We start from the raw sequence: 20,565 nt of genomic DNA, 5'->3' as shown, positions 1-20,565 counted from the left end.
GGTATGGCGTTTACCGCATACATGGGCGTACCTACTAGTAAACTTCACCAATAAATATTAAACCCAGTTTTGTCCTGTTAATTTAAGCTTTAGGGTAAATTTAATATTATGGAATTCCACAAATTAACGTCGGTTTCGATCCATTGACATATTTTTTCTTTCATTCGCCCAGTTAGTTCGAAATCATGGGATCGTACTCATAGTTATAGTCATGATTCTTTAAATAATACCCACTGTACTAAAAAAGCCTTAAAAGATTTGGGTAGCAACTGTCTTCCTATTTAAAGATTCAGTAGACGGAGATGACTTCGATAACCCCTGGAAAGTTGTAAACAGTATTCTAACTCAGCTCACGTCGAGAAACGCTTATTATTCTGCGCTACAGGCGCTAAGTTCACAGTTTTTATCAACGAAACTTTTTATGATAAAATTCCTTTTGTGTATAGCTGCTATAACAATGTTACTAGAGTTTATTTCTATTAGATCTATACTCACAGTTTCCATCGATTTCGGCCACGGTGATAAATCTCGAGAAAGATTTTCTAACTACGCGGGAGTTTATGATTATAGTGCACAAGTGAATGCGAAAACACAAGTGCAATGTCTATTTCCTCACTATCATAGTCCTATGGGACGGCAGTTCCGACAAGACCAGAAACAGATCAAGCACAGCACCGACTGCTAAACGCAAGGAGAGCACTCCGGGGCACGGGCAATCACCGCCAATTACAAAACTCCAGCCGGGTACTAAGAATTTCTTAGACTATATATTATATTACATTAGACCTATTTACAAGGCTAGATGCTTTAATGGCATTAAGCTTGGTATGGGTAGGTTACAGTTCTCCTGAGATATATAGTATTATTCCAGAAAAAAACTGTATATTTACGTAAAGAGTACGCAGTGACAACCATAATATCAACTTGAATGTCAAATGGTGACACGGATTATTATGGCAGCAACAAAAAGTAAAGTTAGTATAGAAGCGTTCAGTAATAACTCAAACTTAACACATTGATTAAAATCGATACACATATAAAATTATTCTCATTATAAGTTATAATGAAGTTGGTCGTGAGCTTTTCTCAGGTTAAAAGCTCATTTTCCCCGGAGGCTTCCAATCGAGTTGGTGGTTATCGCAAAATAATCGCATCATCTTCGTAGTCTGAAAGCATATTATAATAATGGTATGTATCTATGAGGCTTTAAAGCTACCCAGATCTAATTAGTTAGTGTAAGTTTATAATCTTTAACTATGACTAATTAGATCGGTAAGAGATGAAATTAAAAAAAAATGTGAATAAATGTTAAAATAAGTGAACGTTTTGCTGAGATAAAAAGTAGCAAAATATAATCACTCTTTGATTTTTAAACTGTCCCTCTGCAAAAAGTCATGCGAATCCGTTGCTGCCTAAAAGAAACTGCTGCGACAAATAAACCAAAAAATTCGCATTCTTAACTTTAGATTACTTAACTTAAAAACAAATTTTTACGTACAAATTTTAATCGAAAGAAGTGTGTATGACACACTTCTTTCGATTAAAATTTGTATGATTGGCTCTGAAATTCTCAGAACAGTGTGTGTATATACATTTTACTGAATTAACATTATTATGTCTGGTAGTCCGCGTCACAAGATGAAGATAATTAGCGACGCCAAAAAAATTCCAAACATTGCCTATATATACCATATTTCCCATTGATCAGAAGGATTTAGATCGAAGTCCAACTATTTGGAGAGAAGATAATTGACTGTTTTAGAGGCTTTCAACGTAGCTGTTTTGAGTATTTGTCGAAAGAGAGTATGCGGGTATAAGCAATTTAATTTTAAACATTAAGTCTTTATGCCACACAAAATCAAATGCATGCAGAAGAAAAGCAGAAGAGCAATATTCTTTTTGTTCCAGTGGCTCCCTAATGGCTTTGCATACTCTATGAACCGGTTCGCCCGTGTTATGATATTGTCGAAAGCCAAATTTGTGATCTGGGATAATTGATCTCTCACGAAGTTCTTTTAAAAGTCTGTGCAGCAATACCTTTTCACACACATACTGTTACCGTTCAGGCATAAATCGTAGGAGGCTTATTCGTCTTAAGAAGTTACTTTATGGATAGCACTACTTCAAATCAGGCTTGCGGGATTTATCATTTAACGATTGTGACATGTGTGAATAAAAGTCTATCATCTAAACGTAAATGATGATTAAATCTTTTATTATTTTATGTGACAAACAAAAAGCAAAAATGCTAGAGACCAGACCAATGAGTCTAATTGAGCAAGCCAAAAATATGTCAAAATATTTGTTTTGGCACTTTTTCCTGGTTTCTAAAGTTCCGTGTAAAGAGTGCAAAATGCATTTCGTCACTCGAGCCCCTACTAGACCGTAACCAACTTTTCCTTTGATGCCAAACTCATTAAAACTGAAGTGTCCATTAGGGTTCGCGCACAGTAGAGCGGTCCGGCGGCACAAAATCTACAGATTAATGACCTGAAAATGGTTAAATCTTCCTTTAGTCTTCAGTCGACGCAATGCTCTTCAGAGATATTCTCCATTTTTGCACCTTAAATGGAACACCGAATTCGAGGTGGTTTTTCTATCAAGAAATTCAAAGTACCTGCTCGAAATTCGGAAATTGGTGGTGATTACACCCGTGCATCTTAAAGACTGCTGTCGGTCTGATCTATTTCGGATCTGCCATCGCATCGGACTATGATAATGAGAGAAAAGAGCGTGCATCTATGTTTCCGCACACACTTGTGCTATAATATCTCCCGCGTAGTTGTGCTATAATGTAGCCGAAATCGGTCAAGGCAACTGTGTGTTTATCTATCGTGCGGCGCGGCTCGATCTGATGCGCGGTAGTCTTTAAAGCTGACCTGCTACAATTATGTTGCCTGAAAATGAGGTAAAGTTGTAGCAATTTGATACATCTTGTGGTATCCTACGGCTATACAGACCGTTGCTCGAGTTTACTCATTAAGTCATCATAAAAGAGTAGCGTTTTGCATAGATCAGAAGTTCCCCCAAGTTTATTTAAGTTGGCACACGCTGCGGTTTATTAGTTTCTTGAACTTATTTCGAAAACTTCGGTCCAACGTCGCTTGCTGTCACGAATAAAGTATGAGTCGCAAAAGTTTAATGACCGTCAGTTCAAAATCCTATCGCTAGTCGTTATTACACGAGCTCGACTCAATATTTGAAACGGGAATATTGGATTTTCCCGTTTCAATTTTACTCTGCGTGCATACGACAAAAAAAAACACTTTTATTCATTTTTCATTTTTCATATTTCAATATTGTAGATACAAAACTATCTACAAGAAAAATAAATTGTAGCTTTCGTACGCAGCATTTGTTTGACCGGTATGCAGCAGTCAAGAGAAAATTAAAATAATACAGCAGTTATAACATGTCCATGCCCCAATGGCCATCGATCCTGTAACAAACATAATCTGCCCAATGATTCCCAAAAGTTTGACAGTCCTAGGAACTTTCTCGTTCATAAAAACCATTTATATTTTCAGTATAATGGGATTATGGCCAAAAGCTGTTACAAAGAAAGAGAAAAGAAACAGTTCATCATTTTCTGTGATCGGTCAATATTGGCATAAAATGTTTACTAAACCAATATATTTTATCAAAGAAATATATTATACTTTCAATGTAATAAATTGCTGCCCTGAACTCTGGAAGTTCGTCGTAACATTTCGGAAACACGAAAATAGGGAAGCCAGCGGCGCTAAGTAAAAATAAGATAAATCTTTATAAAGCCCACCTGCCATCGCATTTCTTTCTTGCTCTGATGAAATTAATGTCAGAACTGTTTAATCCAGTTCCCTTTGTACGTTTTATTTACCGTATACGAGTGTGAATACAAGATGAGATGGGATTCTCGTAACGTCTCCCGCACCGAAATAGGGTTACCATTTGTATGTATTACTACGTCTGACACCTCTGTTATTTGAATGCTTTGATCGTACTCGTTTAAGAGATTTCGTATTTTATATGCAACGTTTGAACCACATTAAATTTACCTATTATGTCTATCTGCTTCTTTGGTCTTAGTGGTTAGGAAATTGGCGGTGTCAACCCCCTTGCCTCGAAGAGCAACCTGTGTAAAAAATTTTGGAGCAGCGTGTTGGGTATATGCTCTAAAACAGTATCTGTTAGAGACGAGACCTGTGATCGGTCTAGCAAGCGCACCACGAGAAAATGATGTTTACCAATTGTCTATATTATTTCGTTGAACGCCTGCTAAAGGAGTGGGACGCTAATACGCTGTGGATACTAAAAATACATATTTTATAGTTAGCACATAAAACTACAATACCGATATAATTGACTATTTTTCAATTCTCACAATGTTGACAAAAAAGCCAATTTATGATCAAATTTATAAAAAAATAAGTGCATTAGGTATTATTGGTGAATTCTGATTTGCGGTTTGTGAATTCGTTAAATTTTTATCGAACTCGCAGCGTAATATGTAATAACATCGCTTCGTTGGAAGTTGAATTTCGTGACAAATAGAAATAAATTGCTTTACTCGGCCGTCCAAAAAAGGTGTTTAATGTTTTCAGGGTTTGTGTATTTTATATTACGTATGATGTGTTATCCTTCCATTATTTCTAATGGAAACCTATACAGATATGAGGCATCGTTGGAATCTTCGTAGTACATCATCTATGGCAAAAGCTTTGTTGCAATAAAGTTTTTTTTTTTATCTATCTTAACTTTTCTGTTGCAGGCTTTGCACCCTACGCGTCACAAGGCTCCGGGTATGCGGCGCTCTGGGCGAGGCTGGCGGGGGTGCAGCGGGGGGCGCGGGTGCCGGGGCGGTCACCCTCGCAGCCCGGATGCACAGCAGTAAGCGGACATTACGCTCCAACGACATCACCGTGCCGCCCATGGATGTTGAGCTGGATCTTTGCTTCTCGCTGCAGTACCCGCACTTCGTCAAACGCGATGGCAATAGGTGAGTCCAACTTTAAGGCTAAGCCAATTTCGGGAATCTTAACCCTGGATCTCGTTATGCGTAGTCGAATGCAACTTATTAGACAATGCCGTCACTTACCCCACTAGACAGTGGCGTGCACTTTATGCACAACAGCACTGGCTACCCTAAAATGTTTTTATAACTCGTGTAGGCATTTTCCTGCCATCATCCTGTTTTAAGCCTAGGTAGGTACTATAGTTAAAACTCTGCAGCGAAGGTATGATAAATAAACTACGACAATACACACATCGCCATCTAGTCCCAAAGTAAGCGTAGCTTGTGTTATGGGTTGACTGATGAATATTTGTATGAATAATATACATGAATACTTATAATATACAGATAAACACCCAGACACTGAAAAACATTCATATTCATCACACAACCATTTTCCAGTTGTGGGAATCGAATCCACGGCCTTAGACTAGCTGCCCACTGCACCAATCGGCCATCTTCAATGTCTTTATTTGTATTGAACAAAGGCATAGATATGCGGATATCACTACAGAACCCTAACCTACGTATGTTCCGACATTAACTTGACCGTTCATTTATTCATTGCGTCAATTTGCTCAGTTTTACGAGCAAACGGATATAACGGTCTGGTTCAAATGTTAACGGCGCAATGATATTTTTAAGGTCGAGGTCGTAACTAATGGAGTTTTAGGCCATAAAAGTGCGGACGATTGTAAAATTTTATAGCACTTCTTTGGTGAATAGGTTATTCCTCGGCTTTGATGGTGGAAAGCTGCTACATTTGCGTTTGTGTTGTTGCTTCCGAGGGACTGTAGCTGACAATGATAGCCGCCGCTAGCCGGCGGCTATCATTGTCAGAGACAAAAAGATAAAGAGGGAGACAAAAAATGTATATCCCGATCATACAAGGGACAAAATGTCAACTGCCAAAGCACGGCATAGGATAAAAGGAGAAGTTCACCCCCGTTTAGAGGTGCGAGACCGAAGCTGTAACCACTAGACTATATACCAATAGAACCACTTGATTTAGCGCTTACTTGTTAAAATTGATTGAATACACAAACAAACATATAAAACAAAGATAAATAGCAATAACTGACGCACGGCAGTATAACAAAATACAAGGTTATACACGTGATAAAAAACTTGTGAGTTCCAGTGTTATATAACAGCAGAGCCTTGTCAATATTGTGACTCAAGAAACGCTATTATGATAAATATTTGCACTGTTGTTAAAAAAAAATAAAGCATGTTATGAAATTCACGTCACGCACGTCTGCTTCAAATTTTTACAAAAGATAAAAGGCTGATGGATATTTTAACGATCGCAACCGAATTTATAACAAAACTCAAAAGTATTTATTTAAAGAAATAAACTGATTTGAAGTGACAAACTGAGAGATAGATAAACTATGTAATCCTGAAGGGGTTCCATGAGGTTGGGAACATTGAAAAAGTATTTTTATGATTTAGTGTCCCATTTTGATGTATAAAACCCGGGGTATACGGTTAATTCCCAGGCGGCTTACAATTCCAATATGACAGGATTTAGCAGGCTGCATCCAAAATTATATTTTTCCATATTTTTGGACGGGAATGGACATTTAAGCCTTTTAGAGCTTTAAAACGTACCTAATATTATACAGTTATCTTTTAACGAAGAGAGAAGCTTAGAAAGAATTAAGCGACTCTGCACTGCTATCATATTTATTTATACTGTTTATTTGCACACCACAAGTTAAAAAAAGAATAAAAACAACAAAGAGAGAAGCCGTGTACATAAGGCGGCTTCATCGATTAATAGCGATCTCTGCCAGACAAAACCTTAGGATAAAGAAAACATGAGGATAACAGACTGCAGGTAGTGAATAGTTTAAAAAAAATAAATACCAAAATACTTTAACTAGATTACACAAATAAAATAACACATAATATGAAAAATATTACAACACATAAATAACAGTAAATACTATTACAAGTCGTCTTTCATGGTCTTTCATGTAAACTATAGTGATAAAATTTATATCCCCTCTAATATACCAAGGGATAAAATTTACGAAGTTTAGTATAACACTTACAAGTAAGTATATTATTTTGATATGATTTGCACACGTGCATTTTCATATTCTCGGAGTGTTAATAAAGCTGTGGGAGACGGTGAAATTTTGTCCTTTCACCGGGGAGAAAAATGTCCATGCTAGCGCTGCTGAATGAGAAGAAAAGTAAGAGGTTATCTCTATATGGTTAACTTTCACAAAAACCCAGAAGTTTAGATGCCAGCGGCTTAGAATACCAATATGCCAAGTTCTATCAGGTTCCAGCCCAGTCACGGAATTGGATTTTCTAATCCGTATCGTAGACGACGTCTTAATGGATAGTTAATAAAAAGTAATATGCTGACATTATTTATCAAAGAGAGAAGCTAACATAAGGCTTTTGTTATTTCGGGGTCTAGATGGAGAAAAATAATAGGCTATTGTTATCGACATTGAGATGCCTTGTGATTTTTCCAAAGATGGCTGCACTGGCGAAATTGGAAAATTATTTGCAGTTTTCTACTTACATTTGGGAAAATAGCTGCTATGCAGCGGCTTCCTGGTCGGTTTTTTTTTAAAACCACCGGAAACTATACCTATTAAAAAGTATCCTATATATAAGGGTGTAATCAATTCCTTGACATATTTAATCTTAATCTGTTCTGAGGTTAACGCGTTTAATAACAAGAGGTTCTTCCGAATTAAGAATAGTATGGAAGTACGGATTATTAATAAGGATGTATGATGCAACGATTCTTCTCCATGAAAGTACTACAATTGCATAAATTGAAAAATTCTAACAATGTAATAGCTGCACAATAAAATAGTTAGAGATCTAGAAATAGCAAGATAACATTGTTATTATGTAAGATCTTTCCAGGTTTTATTATTCGCGTAATGTTTTATCTATACTAGTTTACATATGGTGTATACACAACTAATCAAAGCAAATTGACTATTTAAAACAGGTTATACGGGGAGCATTGTGAAAAGGACAGCCATATTTTTATACTTGTCGATTTAGTTTACTTTAGAGATTTGTGTCCAACATATTTGGCACCAATATAACAAAAGGGTATAAACATAATCCATACTTTTTTGCTTGTTTGTTACCTATGTTCAGCTTAACCGTTGAAACGATCCTGATGAAAGTTGGAACATATGTAGCGTTGCGTACTGGACATAGCTGTTTGTAAAAGCTACCCGTCCGATTTACAAAATATCATTTTTACAGTATGGATGGCTTGACCGCTTATCTTTGTAAAATTTTGCATGGAACTTTGTATCCTGGAGACTAAAACTAAATAGTTACATCCAGTCCCAGGAAAATACGTTTCCTGCGAGATTTTTAAAAACTTTCACAATTAAAGAGTTTTCTTCCTTTCTATGGTAGTTTGATCAAATGTTAATGGTTGCAGGTTGCAGATCATGTTGCAAAGACGCAAGAAATACAAAAATCGCACGATACTCGGGTACAAGACGCTAGCTGAAGGCGTCATCAGAATGGATCAGGTATGCACTCATTAACAGATATTTGACCTCCTCTTTGGTATTCACTATAATCTCTGGTACATTGTGTCTCGTTCTGGACTCTCCCTCTCTCTCCCATCTTTGCGACGTCGATCGATAAAGAACTGCAAAAAGTGCTCTGTAATTCGCCATTCTAGTCAAACGAAGGTTTTATTGAAAACAAAATGGTCTATCGCGTTCAATCTTTTTCTTAATATTTTTCTACCATAACCATAATATTGGATCCTTTTGTATCTAACTTCATTTGTACACTATGAAGACTGTAAATAAAGTTTCCTTAACCCTTTTATCATAAGGATGTTAAAGGTGAAATTAAAAAACTCTCACTGTCACTTCACGAGAAACTTTACTTAAATGGGGTTTCACTGTAAAGTTGCCATAACATAAAAAACATCCTTCTGTTTGTTTTATTGTAAATCAGAAGCTGTCAAACCCAAACCACAAGGGTGATAGCCTAGTCGTTAGGGCTTCGGCGTGTCTATCGGGGAGGACTGAGTTCGATACCCGGCACGCACCTCGGACTAAGGCCTAAACCCTTCTCATTCTGAGATGAAAAACTCAAGAGCGTGAACAACTGAAGTTAATAGCATCACATCAATCTTTCAGACTCAATAAAGTAATATAAATTCTAACTTGTGCTCAAGTGGAAAATGACCCCAATAAAATACTTTTAACATCCCACACGCCTAGCAAGTTGATGGGTAATTTCGTGTTTCATAGCAGCTGGTGCCGAGTTTTAAGCCGCTAAAGCATAAACCATTAAGGAAGGATTTTTTGTTAAATGTTTGAAATCTTTTATTACTTTCCTTTATTTTTGGATTCATAATAAAAAACTTATGTTACAAAAGAGTTTTCTGAATTTTCTTTCTGGTATGGTGGAAAGCTTCGGCCGTAGCTAGTTACCACCCTACCGACAAAGACTTACCCCTAAGCGATTAAGCGTTACGATGTAACGCAGAAAGCGATTTGGCGTATTTAATATAATAAATTGCACCTTGGTCAATGAATACTTTTTAGCCCGGGAAAACACCGGGCCCGCATATAATTTAAAATACCGAAACAAACGCAGGCAAAGTCGAGGGAAACAGCTAGTCAAATTTAGTTCCAACTAGTAAAGAATAAAACGACAGGATAAATCATTAATTATCTGAGTCGCAATTAATGTATCAAATAGTTGAACCAGAATACTGAATTATTTTAACACAATTAAATGAGAGCTGATAACAAAGATGAATGGCTTCAGCAATTAAATGGCGCAATTATTATATTAATTTGGCAATGCAAGTTGGTATACATTAGCTGGATAAAAACGTTTCTCTCTAGTTTTACTCTTTATATTTTTATTTTCAGTTCGTTCGTCGAGATCGTTGTATACGTTGTTTAGTTACCCTTTTTTTTATGTACTTTTTGTGGTGCGCAATAAAAGTATGGCAGAAATGAATATCATCCTCACCATTATAATGCCTGGTATTTCCGTTAACTAAGTATACTAATATAAAAGGAAATATTTGTTCCTTTGTTTACTTGTAATTAATAAACTCTGAACTTATTGATCCGATATAAATAATTCTTTCACCATACCAAGATATTTTTTATAATTTATATCATTGAATTTCGCTAAGTAACGCCTAATTTCCAATATTCGAAACCAGATATTTTATTTTCCCACAATTTGTGTAACAATTAAAATTGTGAACCTCAAATCAAAATGGAATGAAATATAAAAAATACAATCAAATAGCTATATCACAGGCAACTAAGTATAAAGCGTTTGTAAATAATTGTTATGTCATTGTGGGGTAATAACTGAGTTCTTTGTGTAATGCCGGCTGTACACACTCGCCGAGACACACCAAGACAGGCCGAGAACGAGTATGTACACGGTGCATTCGTCTTGTCTCGCTCTCTCGTGTCTCGCCTCGGTTGTTCTCGGTCACTGGTCGGTTTTTTGCGCCCGAGTCAAAGGGTCTCGTTGAGTCTCGCGAGGAAAACGAGAGCGAGCATGTACACACTTGTTCAGTTAGTTTATCGCCGTCTGTGTTCGCGTTAAGACGGGCTTCGCCATGTGGTCTAATGAACGTGAATTACAATTTCTGGAGTACTATCAAATGGAACCAATATTACAGCACAAAGGCAAACAGCAGCTGCAATTTCCACGTCCATTGTCACAGAAATCTTCCGTACAAATGAAAACGCGAGTGTGTACAAGTACGCTCTCGCCGAGACTATCACCGGCCGAAACTCTCGACGAGAGGCTCTCGACGAGTGTGTACAGCCGCCATAAGAAATAAAACTGTGATGAATTTTTAAACGAAAATCGCCTGTAAAGTCGGTATACGGGCGAAAGTTTTACGTGACAACGACTTTGAGTGGTAAAATAATTTTAATGTGAATATTCATTCGTATAGTAGGAAGAAGGATGAAATAATAGTAACAATTTAAAACATTTATTTATACAAAGAATTATATTTAAAACATTAATTTATACAAAGAATCTCGCACTGAATTTCATATTAACAAAATTTTATTTTTACCTTTACACATACATACGTATTTATATACAAATATACATACAATAACTTGCAATACATTTGCGTACAATGAAACAGCGTTTACTACAAAGGGACGCGTGCCTTTCACTTTTTATGTCTGTCTCTCTCGCTCTTAGGCGGGCTAACCATGCCCGAGTGGAAGGGACGCGTGCCTCTCACTCGCTCTCATTGTGAGCGCATAACGTGAGCGGAGCGTAACGCAGTTTCTTGAAGTGTCACCCGGCAAACCAATTTATAAGACGTTGTCACGTCAAAAAAATATTCAAATAGGCATATCACAGGCAACTATTAAGCTTAATTGTTTTATCATTGCGGGGCGTTAACTTTAATTATTCTCTATGATCAAAAAGCGCGTTCAACATAATCTATACTGAGCCAATTATACGCTTCAAACCCACCCGGTTAACGTCGCCCGAAGGTGGTATTCACATTATATTTTGAATGAGCCATCAAAATTGTTCGGCATTATATATTTAACGAACTGAACGTTTAATCTTCCCGATGTTGGCGTAATTATTCTCATGTAAACATCAAAGTTTGAAGTAATTAATGTGTGCTGCTGTGAATCACGCAATTGAAGGAGCGTCGTTAGGGCGTAATTTATGTTTCCTCTAATTGGAGTGGCATCGCGGTGAAATGTTTTTGCGGATCCCCGCGGCTTATATATTTGACAAATTAAAACTTTTAATATGAATTCCACATTTGGGTCATGTTTATTTTGAGGTAACGAGATCTTTGGTAAAGCGGTGGTAGCCTAGTGGCAAGGACTTCGCCTTTACTTTCGGGGGCCTAGTTCGAATCCCAGCACTTCTAACTTCTCTAAGTACGTTGTGCGTTTTAAGCGATTAAAATATTACTTGCTTTAATAGTGAAGGAAATCATCGTGAGGAAACCTGCATTACTGAGAGTTCTTCTTAATGTGCTCAAAACGTGTGTGGAGTACACCAATCCCATACGCCCTAACAAGTCTTCTCCCACAATGAGACCCTTCTCAGAAGACCCGAGACCTGTAGCGGTTCGGTAATGGGTTGATATGAGGAAGCGGCTTACTGCTCACTGTGACTGCTACTGTCTCACTTGATGGTATGTTACTTTACAGTAGAATTGAAGCGTGAATGAGTAGTTAAGAAGGTTTATTAGGAGTGTGCCAAATTTTATGAAGCTAGAACCCTGTCTGTATATAATTGTTCTTAAGAAACACCCATTAATTACTGTTCTGCAGAATTTAAGAAAATAGGCTCGTCAGCTGAACTTATCTCGATACATTCGGTACGACGCGTAATTGTTAAAAACCTGAAACAAACGCGGTTTTGGTGTTGAAATTATTTGAGACATATTTTCTTGTCATCGGGGAGCCATAACTCTAACAAAGGTAATTAATTATAGGTATTAATAACGTAAGCGTTTGCTTTTACCTTAGGTGCTCCAGCGCTCGATGGATATGGAGTTGGAGCTCACCAGTGTGGGAGGGAAGGTGGGCGCCGGTGCGGGACAACCGGTAGCCAGGCTCACCATCACCGGTCTCGCCTCCACGCCTGTAGACCACGACACGAAAAACAACAATACCTTGCTTATCACTGGTAACCTATTTGACCTAACTCGATTTTTCTGACTGATAAATGAGTTCCAGAGTTCAAGTAAAACGGAGAAAGGATTTCAAGAAGAAAACAACACAAAACAAAACTAGTTGATAAAATAAACGATGATTAAGGAGATAAGGTAATGATTGATTCATGGGTGTACCCGTACGTGGGGCAGGGGAGAGACGGACAGACGTACAGTAATAAATAAAAAAAAGTACTTCAGTATCGATAATACAGGACCCTTTTTACGCGATTTGCGCGGGTCATTAACGTGCGCTTCTTCACGTGCGCCGAGCTATACTGATACAGTAATATTTGGTTCTGGAACCAAATATCATTATACACAACGTGTAACAGAATTATGAAATAATATTGAAGGATGCATATGTATATTTAATAAGGAATCACCATGTAAAAATATTAAATCGAAAAAATCATATTCATTTTTCCATACAAACGAATTCAAGACATTCTAAGTGTTTACTTATGACAATCCTATTAAAGATGAAATACCGACACGCGCATAGTACTTACGCTACGATTATAGGCTGTATCAGATTTCTTTCAGGAAAAATTATGGCAGTGGTTTACTCAAAAACTAATAGGTTTTCGATTTCACAGCTAACTCTCAGAGATAGTACATAATGTAATTCTAACGCCTGTGACGTATTATTACGGCTTTCATTTACACGTTGTATAATAATACTGACGGCCGCTTGGCGCAGTGGGCATCGACCCCGCTTTCTGAGTCTAAGGCCGTGTAGTATATAATATTCGTAGTATATTTATTTATTTATCACTAAGAGAATGTTGCAACAAGTGTCATGTAATACATATATTATGTTCGTTGATGTCACGTTCGTTTAAGTCAATATAATCGAAAACTACAAGGATCTTGTAAGCGTTTTCACAATCTACAATGTTTTCCAGGTGTTCACTTTTGTCTATAGGGTTACCTGCGACTACAATAAACCTTATAAGGTAAAAAAATGCAGGTCTATATTTGCAATTAAATGACCCGAAGAGATACACCTATATAGATAGGCTTTTGCTCAATCATGACGCGAGAGATCTATTAAACTGCCTACGAATAGAAAAGTTATTTATTTAATTTGCCCTGTGGCAGGGTGTCGTGCGAGGCGACCAAGGGAATATAACTGAGAACTGGCAGCAGTGTCCTCTTTGCTAGTTCTACCATTTACTGGGATCAGAAACCCCTCTACCCAGCGTGGAGATTATGGGCTAACCCTCCGATTGGGAGAGGCCTTTGGTTCAGCAGTGGATTATAATAGGCTGGATAATGTTATTAATGTTAATCCTTACTATAACAAAGTGTGTTTGTTTGTCCATCCTTTGCGCCCTAACTAAGCAACTAATCCACTTGATTCTTGGCACAGAGTTAGTTGTAAAGACATACAGAGAGTAAATATACATAGGAATTTTATCACAAGAAAACACACGGTTCCAACGGATTCATAAAAAACCGTAATAAACGCCGAAGAACGCGGACATCAGCTAGTATAACAATAAACTGATAAATGCACAAATTGTTCCAGAGCGTGGTTACTCAGACGAGGAAGAAGAAGGGGAATTCAGCTCCGTGGAAGAAGCAGATGAGATGACTTATGGGGCTGCAGCGAGGCGGCGGGCACATCGGCAACTTGCCTTCAACAAAGGAGACTTATCCTATACTAAGGTAAGAACTTTACATATCTCTATGTATTATTTTACTTGTAACTGATTTGAAGTGTTAAATACAGATTTCACCAGTCAGGTTTTCTCAATATGTAGCTAAGGAAAATAGATGATAAATGTTTGCCAAACTTTGACGTTATTTGCGTCAAAGCGACACTAATGCCCGTTTTCCCTAAAGCCTAATCTAAGAAGATTCCTAGGCATACATCGACCGTTAACCAACAGTTTACGTTTTACCAACGTTTTACAAACTCTTAGGTGGTAAACGTTTTACCACCTAAGATTCGGTAAAACGTTTTCTATAGACATCGCCTGAATCATTGGACATTCGAGATAGGTTTAGCCAAAACGGGCATTAATATCTACTTTTTCCCTCGCACACAAATAACAGTTTTCGTTGATCTTTATTTAGTAGATAGTTTTTTGGATTAATTATCAGATCACCTTTAACCATAGAGTTATAACAATTCAAAAGGTACTGTAGTTTTGAACATTTTTCGATGCTAGATTTTAATTATTTAGAAAGTAGGTATAAGGATATCGAAAGGATAAAAAGAGGAAATCATAGTTGGTTACTTGATTAAATCGCTTGTTGATGCTATCCTTTATTTTTAGTTTGAATTTTTTGAAACTTGCTATTATAAAATAGCATTTTAGCATCAAATTATATATAAATATAATATATTTTAATACATTGTGAGAAATAATAATACATAAATTAAAAATTGATGTCTTTTTTTAAGTAGTTTTATAAAATAGATCTCGCAATATATTATTTAAATTTATTATTTATATTTATTAATATGCTAGTAAAACAGGTGGCAATTTAAGATTTCGCAATAGATGCTTGATGTAAATTTAAGATAAATGCTATACAGAGCTTCAATTTAAAGTTTTAAAAATTAAAACGCACACATAAGATCGACTAAAATTGCCACTATAGATTATTTATTAATTTACATTGTTTATAATGTTTATTTATTTCATATAATATGAAAAGCTAGTTCTGAGCTCATTCAGTCTATCAATATAAAGTTTTTTGTTTTGATGATACAGCTGAGTAATTTTTATAATAATAACTAACTCCTAAATGATATTTAAATAGCACGATGACTGAAAGAGTGAATGAACAAAGAAACGTTATCCATAGAGCTAAGGTGCTTTGCTTAAACCATTGCTTGCATACAGCTGTCACGCTCGCGAGAGCTAAGCTTCATGGAGCGAGAGAGAAAGATACAGAGCTATATACGGTCCAAGGCGCACGACAGGGACAGCGATAGCGAACTGGAGCACACAGCAAAGCGCAAGGGCAGCCGCGGCAAGCTGGCGGTGAGCCGGCACGGCTTTCAGTCTATGAGAAAAGAGATTAGTTTTGTTTGAACTAAATTATAATTCTATATCCTTCTGATAATATGAGAAGATGATTGGTACTCAATGCAAATCTTAACTATAAAATAGAGGTTAGTTATACAAGAACCATAGTGAGAAACCACCATGTGGTATTGCAGTAAAAAATTACTCGTAATCTATAATGTCTTTATTGTAATAAATCTATAAAAGGCACTTTTGATGAATGTGTACAAATTTTACCAGTGTTGCATTCGTTAAATTAAAACTGAAGCTATAAGGTCTCTAAATAGGGCCTGGTCTGGCCACAAACAAACTTAACTGGGTTTTTCTTCGTTATCGCCGCCTCACACTCACTTAAAACTAATAAGTTATCTAGCTAAATTAATTAATACTGAATATCTAAATCAGATGATATACATCTTCTTCTTCTTCTTCTGTTCCTGGGCCTTTTCCGCACTTGGTTGGTCTGGGACCGTCCGTTGTACGTATGGCCACTGATGCGGCTCCCCGCTGGATCACTCCAGCCAGCCGAGCTCGCTCCAAAAGCTTAGCAGGCCGCCCAGGTCGCCGAGTGCTTCATGGAGTGTTGCTGAGGAGCCAATGTGTGCTGCGCGTTGTTCTGCTACTCCGTTGCATTGGAGTATTACGTGTATCGGTGTTTCCTCCGCCTCCATGCATGCTCTGCAGAGAGGGCTGTCAGTTATACCTAAAATGGAAAGGTGTTTGTTTAGTGGGCAGTGCCCTGTTATCATACCTACAACTGTCCTTAGTTTAGGTCGATTCAGTTGCAGTAATTTTGTTGTTAGTCGTGGGTTGAGAACTGGTACGGCCTCCTTCGTGTGTTTGCACTCTTTTGTTTTAGACCATAGTACCGAGTGTGATGCTTGCGTCTGGTTGTGGAGCCATGTTTTGTATTCAGTGAAGGGTATGGGTATGATGGGTTCCGGTCCAGCTACCCTTAGTGATGCTGCCTGACGCGCTAATTCGTCGGCTGCGTCGTTTCCTCTGTTTCCGTTGTGACCTCGTATCCATTTTAGGGTTACTCTGTTGGATTTTGATAGGGCTTGTAGGTTCTTGTGACAGTCAAGTATGAGTTTTGATGTTGTTGTGTGTTTGGTTAAGGCTTTTAGTACAGCTTGACTGTCACTGTTTATGTTGATGCTGAAGCCTTTTACCTTTCTGTTTAGCATGGCTATGACTGCTGTTGTTATGCCCACGCACTCCGCTTGGAAGACGGAGTTGTTCTTACCAAGCGGCTGGGCAATGTTTATGTTAAGCTCCGGGCAGTATATCCCCGCTCCAGTGCCTGAGTTTGTCTTTGATCCGTCGGTGTAGACCTCTATTACGACGGTGTCAGCTTTGTCTGTTTTTCCTCCTTCAGCGGCTACTTTATAGTGCCTGTCTAGCACATAGTGTTTCCGCGTCTTGTCACATATCCAGTCTAGTTGTGGGCATTTATTAATTTCTTTTGATAGTATCCTTGTATGTCCTATGTTTGTATCCTTCCACAGCCCGTAAGCCCTCAGTCTAAGGGCTGCAAGTGTGGCTTCCTCTTTGATGTGTAGGTGTAGTGGTGGTATGCATAATATAGCTTCCAGCGCAGTGGTTGGTGTTGTGCTCATGCAGCCTGTGATAGCTAGGCACGCTTGACGTTGGAATTTTTGTAGTTCTAGTTGGGTTGTCGCAAGGAGTGTTCTCGGCCACCATATCAGTGAGGCGTAGTTTAGTGAGCTCCTGACGACTGCTAAGTACAACCATTTCATGATGTATGGTTTAAGCCCCCAGGTTTTTCCTGCCATGCGTTTGCATTGGCTGAGGATGATCGTTGATTTTTGGATTTTTGTATCTATATGTGTCTTCCAGCTTAGTTTGGAGTCCATCGTTACTCCGAGGTACTTTACCTCGGTTGATAGTTTTAGGCTTGTTTTAAACAGTGTTGGTGTTTTTGGAAATTGTGGTTTCCTTTTGTTGGTAAATAATACGAGTTCTGTCTTTTTCGGGTTAACCGTAAGTTCATTTTCCCTGCACCACTGTTCTAGCAGTTTCAGTGCGTTTTGCATTATTGAATTCAGGGTGTTTTCTTGCTTTCCACTTATGAGGATGGTGATGTCATCGGCATATCCTATGGTGAGGAAACCGTTTTTGTTCATTTTTGTTATTAGGTCGTCAACTACCAGGTTCCATAGGATGGGGGAAAGGACCCCTCCTTGTGGGCACCCTTTAGCTACAATACCCTTGGTTGTTCCATTAAAGTCCAGTTGGATGACCCTAAATTCTAGTAGGGCTCTAATCCAAGCTCTTAGTGTGTCCGGTACTTTATGTCTCGCAAGAGCTAAGTCTATGCTCTTGAATGTTGTTTTGTCGAAAGCTCCTTCTATGTCTATAAAAGCCCCGAGAGTCGAGAGTTTGTTTTCCAGGTCGTGTTCTATTTTGCTTACAACAGAGTGCAGAGCTGTTTCTGTTGATTTACCCGTGCAGTAAGCGTGTTGATTTTGGTTTATAGGTATGTGCTTCAGGGTTCCGTCCCGGAGGTATCTATCTCCGAGTCTTTCTAGGGTTTTTAGTAGAAAAGATGTTAGGCTAATAGGTCTGAATGATTTGGGTTGTGTGTAGTCGCTTTTACCTGGTTTGGGTAAGAATACTACTTTTACCTCCCTCCATGTTAGCGGTATGTATCTATGTGCTAAGCATGCTCTAAAGATTTCTGCTAGCCATGGTATGAGTTGTTCTTTGCCCCATTGTAGGAGGGCGGGGAAAATGTGATCTGTACCTGCAGATTTGAAAGGGTGAAAGGATTCGATAGCCCAACGGACCCTTTCATATGTCACAATGTTGTTTGCTATTTCCCAGTCTGCTTTTGTTGGTGTCGTGTTGTTTTCTTCCCACACTGGTTTGTCGACAATCTTACAGCCTGGGAAGTGGGTTTCGATAAGTGTCTCACTCACTTCTTTGTCGTTTTTAGTGTAGTTCCCGTCTTGTTTCTTTAAAGATCCGATGGTGCGGATATTGTCCCTTGACAGGATTTTCCTTATGCGGTTTGCATTATCGTAGTTTTCTATGCTCGTGCAGAAATGTTGCCAGGATTTGACAGTTTTCTGTTGCACAAGTTTTTTGTATTGAGATTGAGCCTCTTTGAACTTGTCCCAATCTGCGTCTTTCCTGGTGTTCTTTGCTCTGTTGAAAAGGTGCCTTAACCTTTGTCTTTTTCTCTCCAGGTCGGGGCCCCACCAACTGTGTTTTGGTGCATGTTTTGTTTTTTGTATTCTTAGTGGGCATGCTTTTTCGTAGCATGTTGTTATGTGTTTTGTTATTTGTTCTACATTTTGGTCTATTTGCATCGTTCCCTTTATTTTGGGTTTGTTGTTGTACATTGTGTCTCCCTTTATAAGAGTTTTGTATTTCTCTCTGTTTGTTTTTCTGGGATTTCTTCCAGGAGTTTCTTGCGGTTTAATCAGATCCAGTTCAAAACTTATTCGCCTATGGTCGGAGAGTGTGAGCTCTTCGCACACGTGCCAGTTTTTTATTTGGTCTGATATGTTGTTTGACGCTAGAGTAAGATCAATAATCGTCTGGTATCTACTTGAAACAAAAGTCGGTTCTGAACCTTTGTTAAGAATGTTTAGGTTAGTGGTTAGCAAGTATGAAACTAGTTGCTCACCTCTTTTGTTGTTTGTTTTACTTCCCCATAGGATGTGGTGTGCGTTGCTGTCGACCGAGATAATCAGATCGGTGTCGTCTTCTTCACATTGTTTTATAAGGTCCATCACCTCTTTTGTAGGTATTTCGCCTTCTATGGGTAGGTACAGCGAAGCCAGGACAAGTGGTCTGGCCGCTGCAACTGTCCCTTGTTTTGTTCCGTTCTGTATTCTTACTGCCGTTAGATCTCTGTAACAGTAATGTGTTAGTAGTGTCGCTGTTAAACAGCGAGGTATGTATATACATGTTCTAGGTTGTTCCTGCGGGCTGTTGTAGTACAACTTACCATTACAGCTGCCGAAACCGCATATGTTTTGGGCCCTTACCCACGGCTCTTGGATTAGGGCGATGGTATCGGTCTCAACCTCCAGCTGTCCTCGTAGTGTGGCCGTTGCTAGTTGTTTGTGCTGGAGGTTGGTTTGTATTATCTTTATGTTGTCGTACGTGGTGTATTATAATGGATTGGAGTTGTTGTTTAAAGGTCGGCCTCAGGGGCCCATCCTTTTAGCAACTCTTGTATCCTCGCCTCGTTTGCGTTCTCGTCATCGTCAGTCTCAGTCTCGGCCACCCCCTCCCATGGTGTCATGTTTGATGGGTGGTTTGTCCCGGTCTCCATTTCTATCGCGTCGATATCCTCGGAGGCGTTTTCAACGGAGGGTCCGGGCGCAGTGGCTTTGAGGTTTGTTGTCGCTGTGTCATTTTTCGTTTCTGGCTCCGGGGTCTTCTTAGGCGGTACGTCGCTGAGTCCTTCGCCGTCGAAGAACCGGATATAGATAGATCCGGTGGAGTAAGAGACTCTCCTTCCCTTGGCCAGGATGTCTTCGACCTGCTCCGTGGGTATTCCTAGGACTAGAAACACTCCCGGAGGGTTGCTGTTTGTTCTTTTATATGTGTACAGGGTCCACGACGAGACCTTGTACCAGGGGTTTTGGAGGGACAGCATTTGTTGGAGTATTGCTATCTCCTCCGTGAAGTCAGGCACGTATAGTGCTGACCTAATCCGCACTGGTATGTCGGCCTGCCTTATGAGCGTGAGCCCCGTGCCCTCCCTTGGCGACTTCAATCGAGGTACGATTTCTTGGAGCCAGGAGAGGGCTTTGTCGTCGTAACACCACAGTTTCAGCACTCCTTCGTTGAGAAAAGCTTTC

The 20,565-nt window shown here is 38.7% G+C and overlaps 1 protein-coding gene across 6 annotated transcripts in view; it reads left to right on the top strand.

The window, feature by feature from the left end:
• The window catches only part of LOC120632002 (phosphofurin acidic cluster sorting protein 1), a 155,144-nt gene that overhangs the window by 105,850 nt on the left and 28,729 nt on the right, over positions 1–20,565 (top strand). For 4 of the 6 annotated variants that reach the window (XM_039901738.1, XM_039901737.1, XM_039901736.1 and 1 more), the window contains exons 2-6: positions 4,751–4,978; positions 8,430–8,523; positions 12,514–12,673; positions 14,233–14,372; positions 15,560–15,700. In XM_039901738.1, the coding sequence (XP_039757672.1) occupies positions 4,751–4,978; positions 8,430–8,523; positions 12,514–12,673; positions 14,233–14,372; positions 15,560–15,700 (763 nt within the window). The remainder of the gene's footprint in view (positions 1–4,750; positions 4,979–8,429; positions 8,524–12,513; positions 12,674–14,232; positions 14,373–15,559; positions 15,701–20,565) is intronic. The other 2 variants (XM_039901740.1, XM_039901739.1) reach the window with 1 other exon arrangement.

Source organism: Pararge aegeria, chromosome 19 (genome assembly GCF_905163445.1).
Source record: "Pararge aegeria chromosome 19, ilParAegt1.1, whole genome shotgun sequence".
Taxonomy (NCBI): domain Eukaryota; kingdom Metazoa; phylum Arthropoda; class Insecta; order Lepidoptera; family Nymphalidae; genus Pararge; species Pararge aegeria.
Note: the sequence above shows the minus strand (reverse complement) of the source record. Positions and strands in the feature narration are given on the sequence as shown.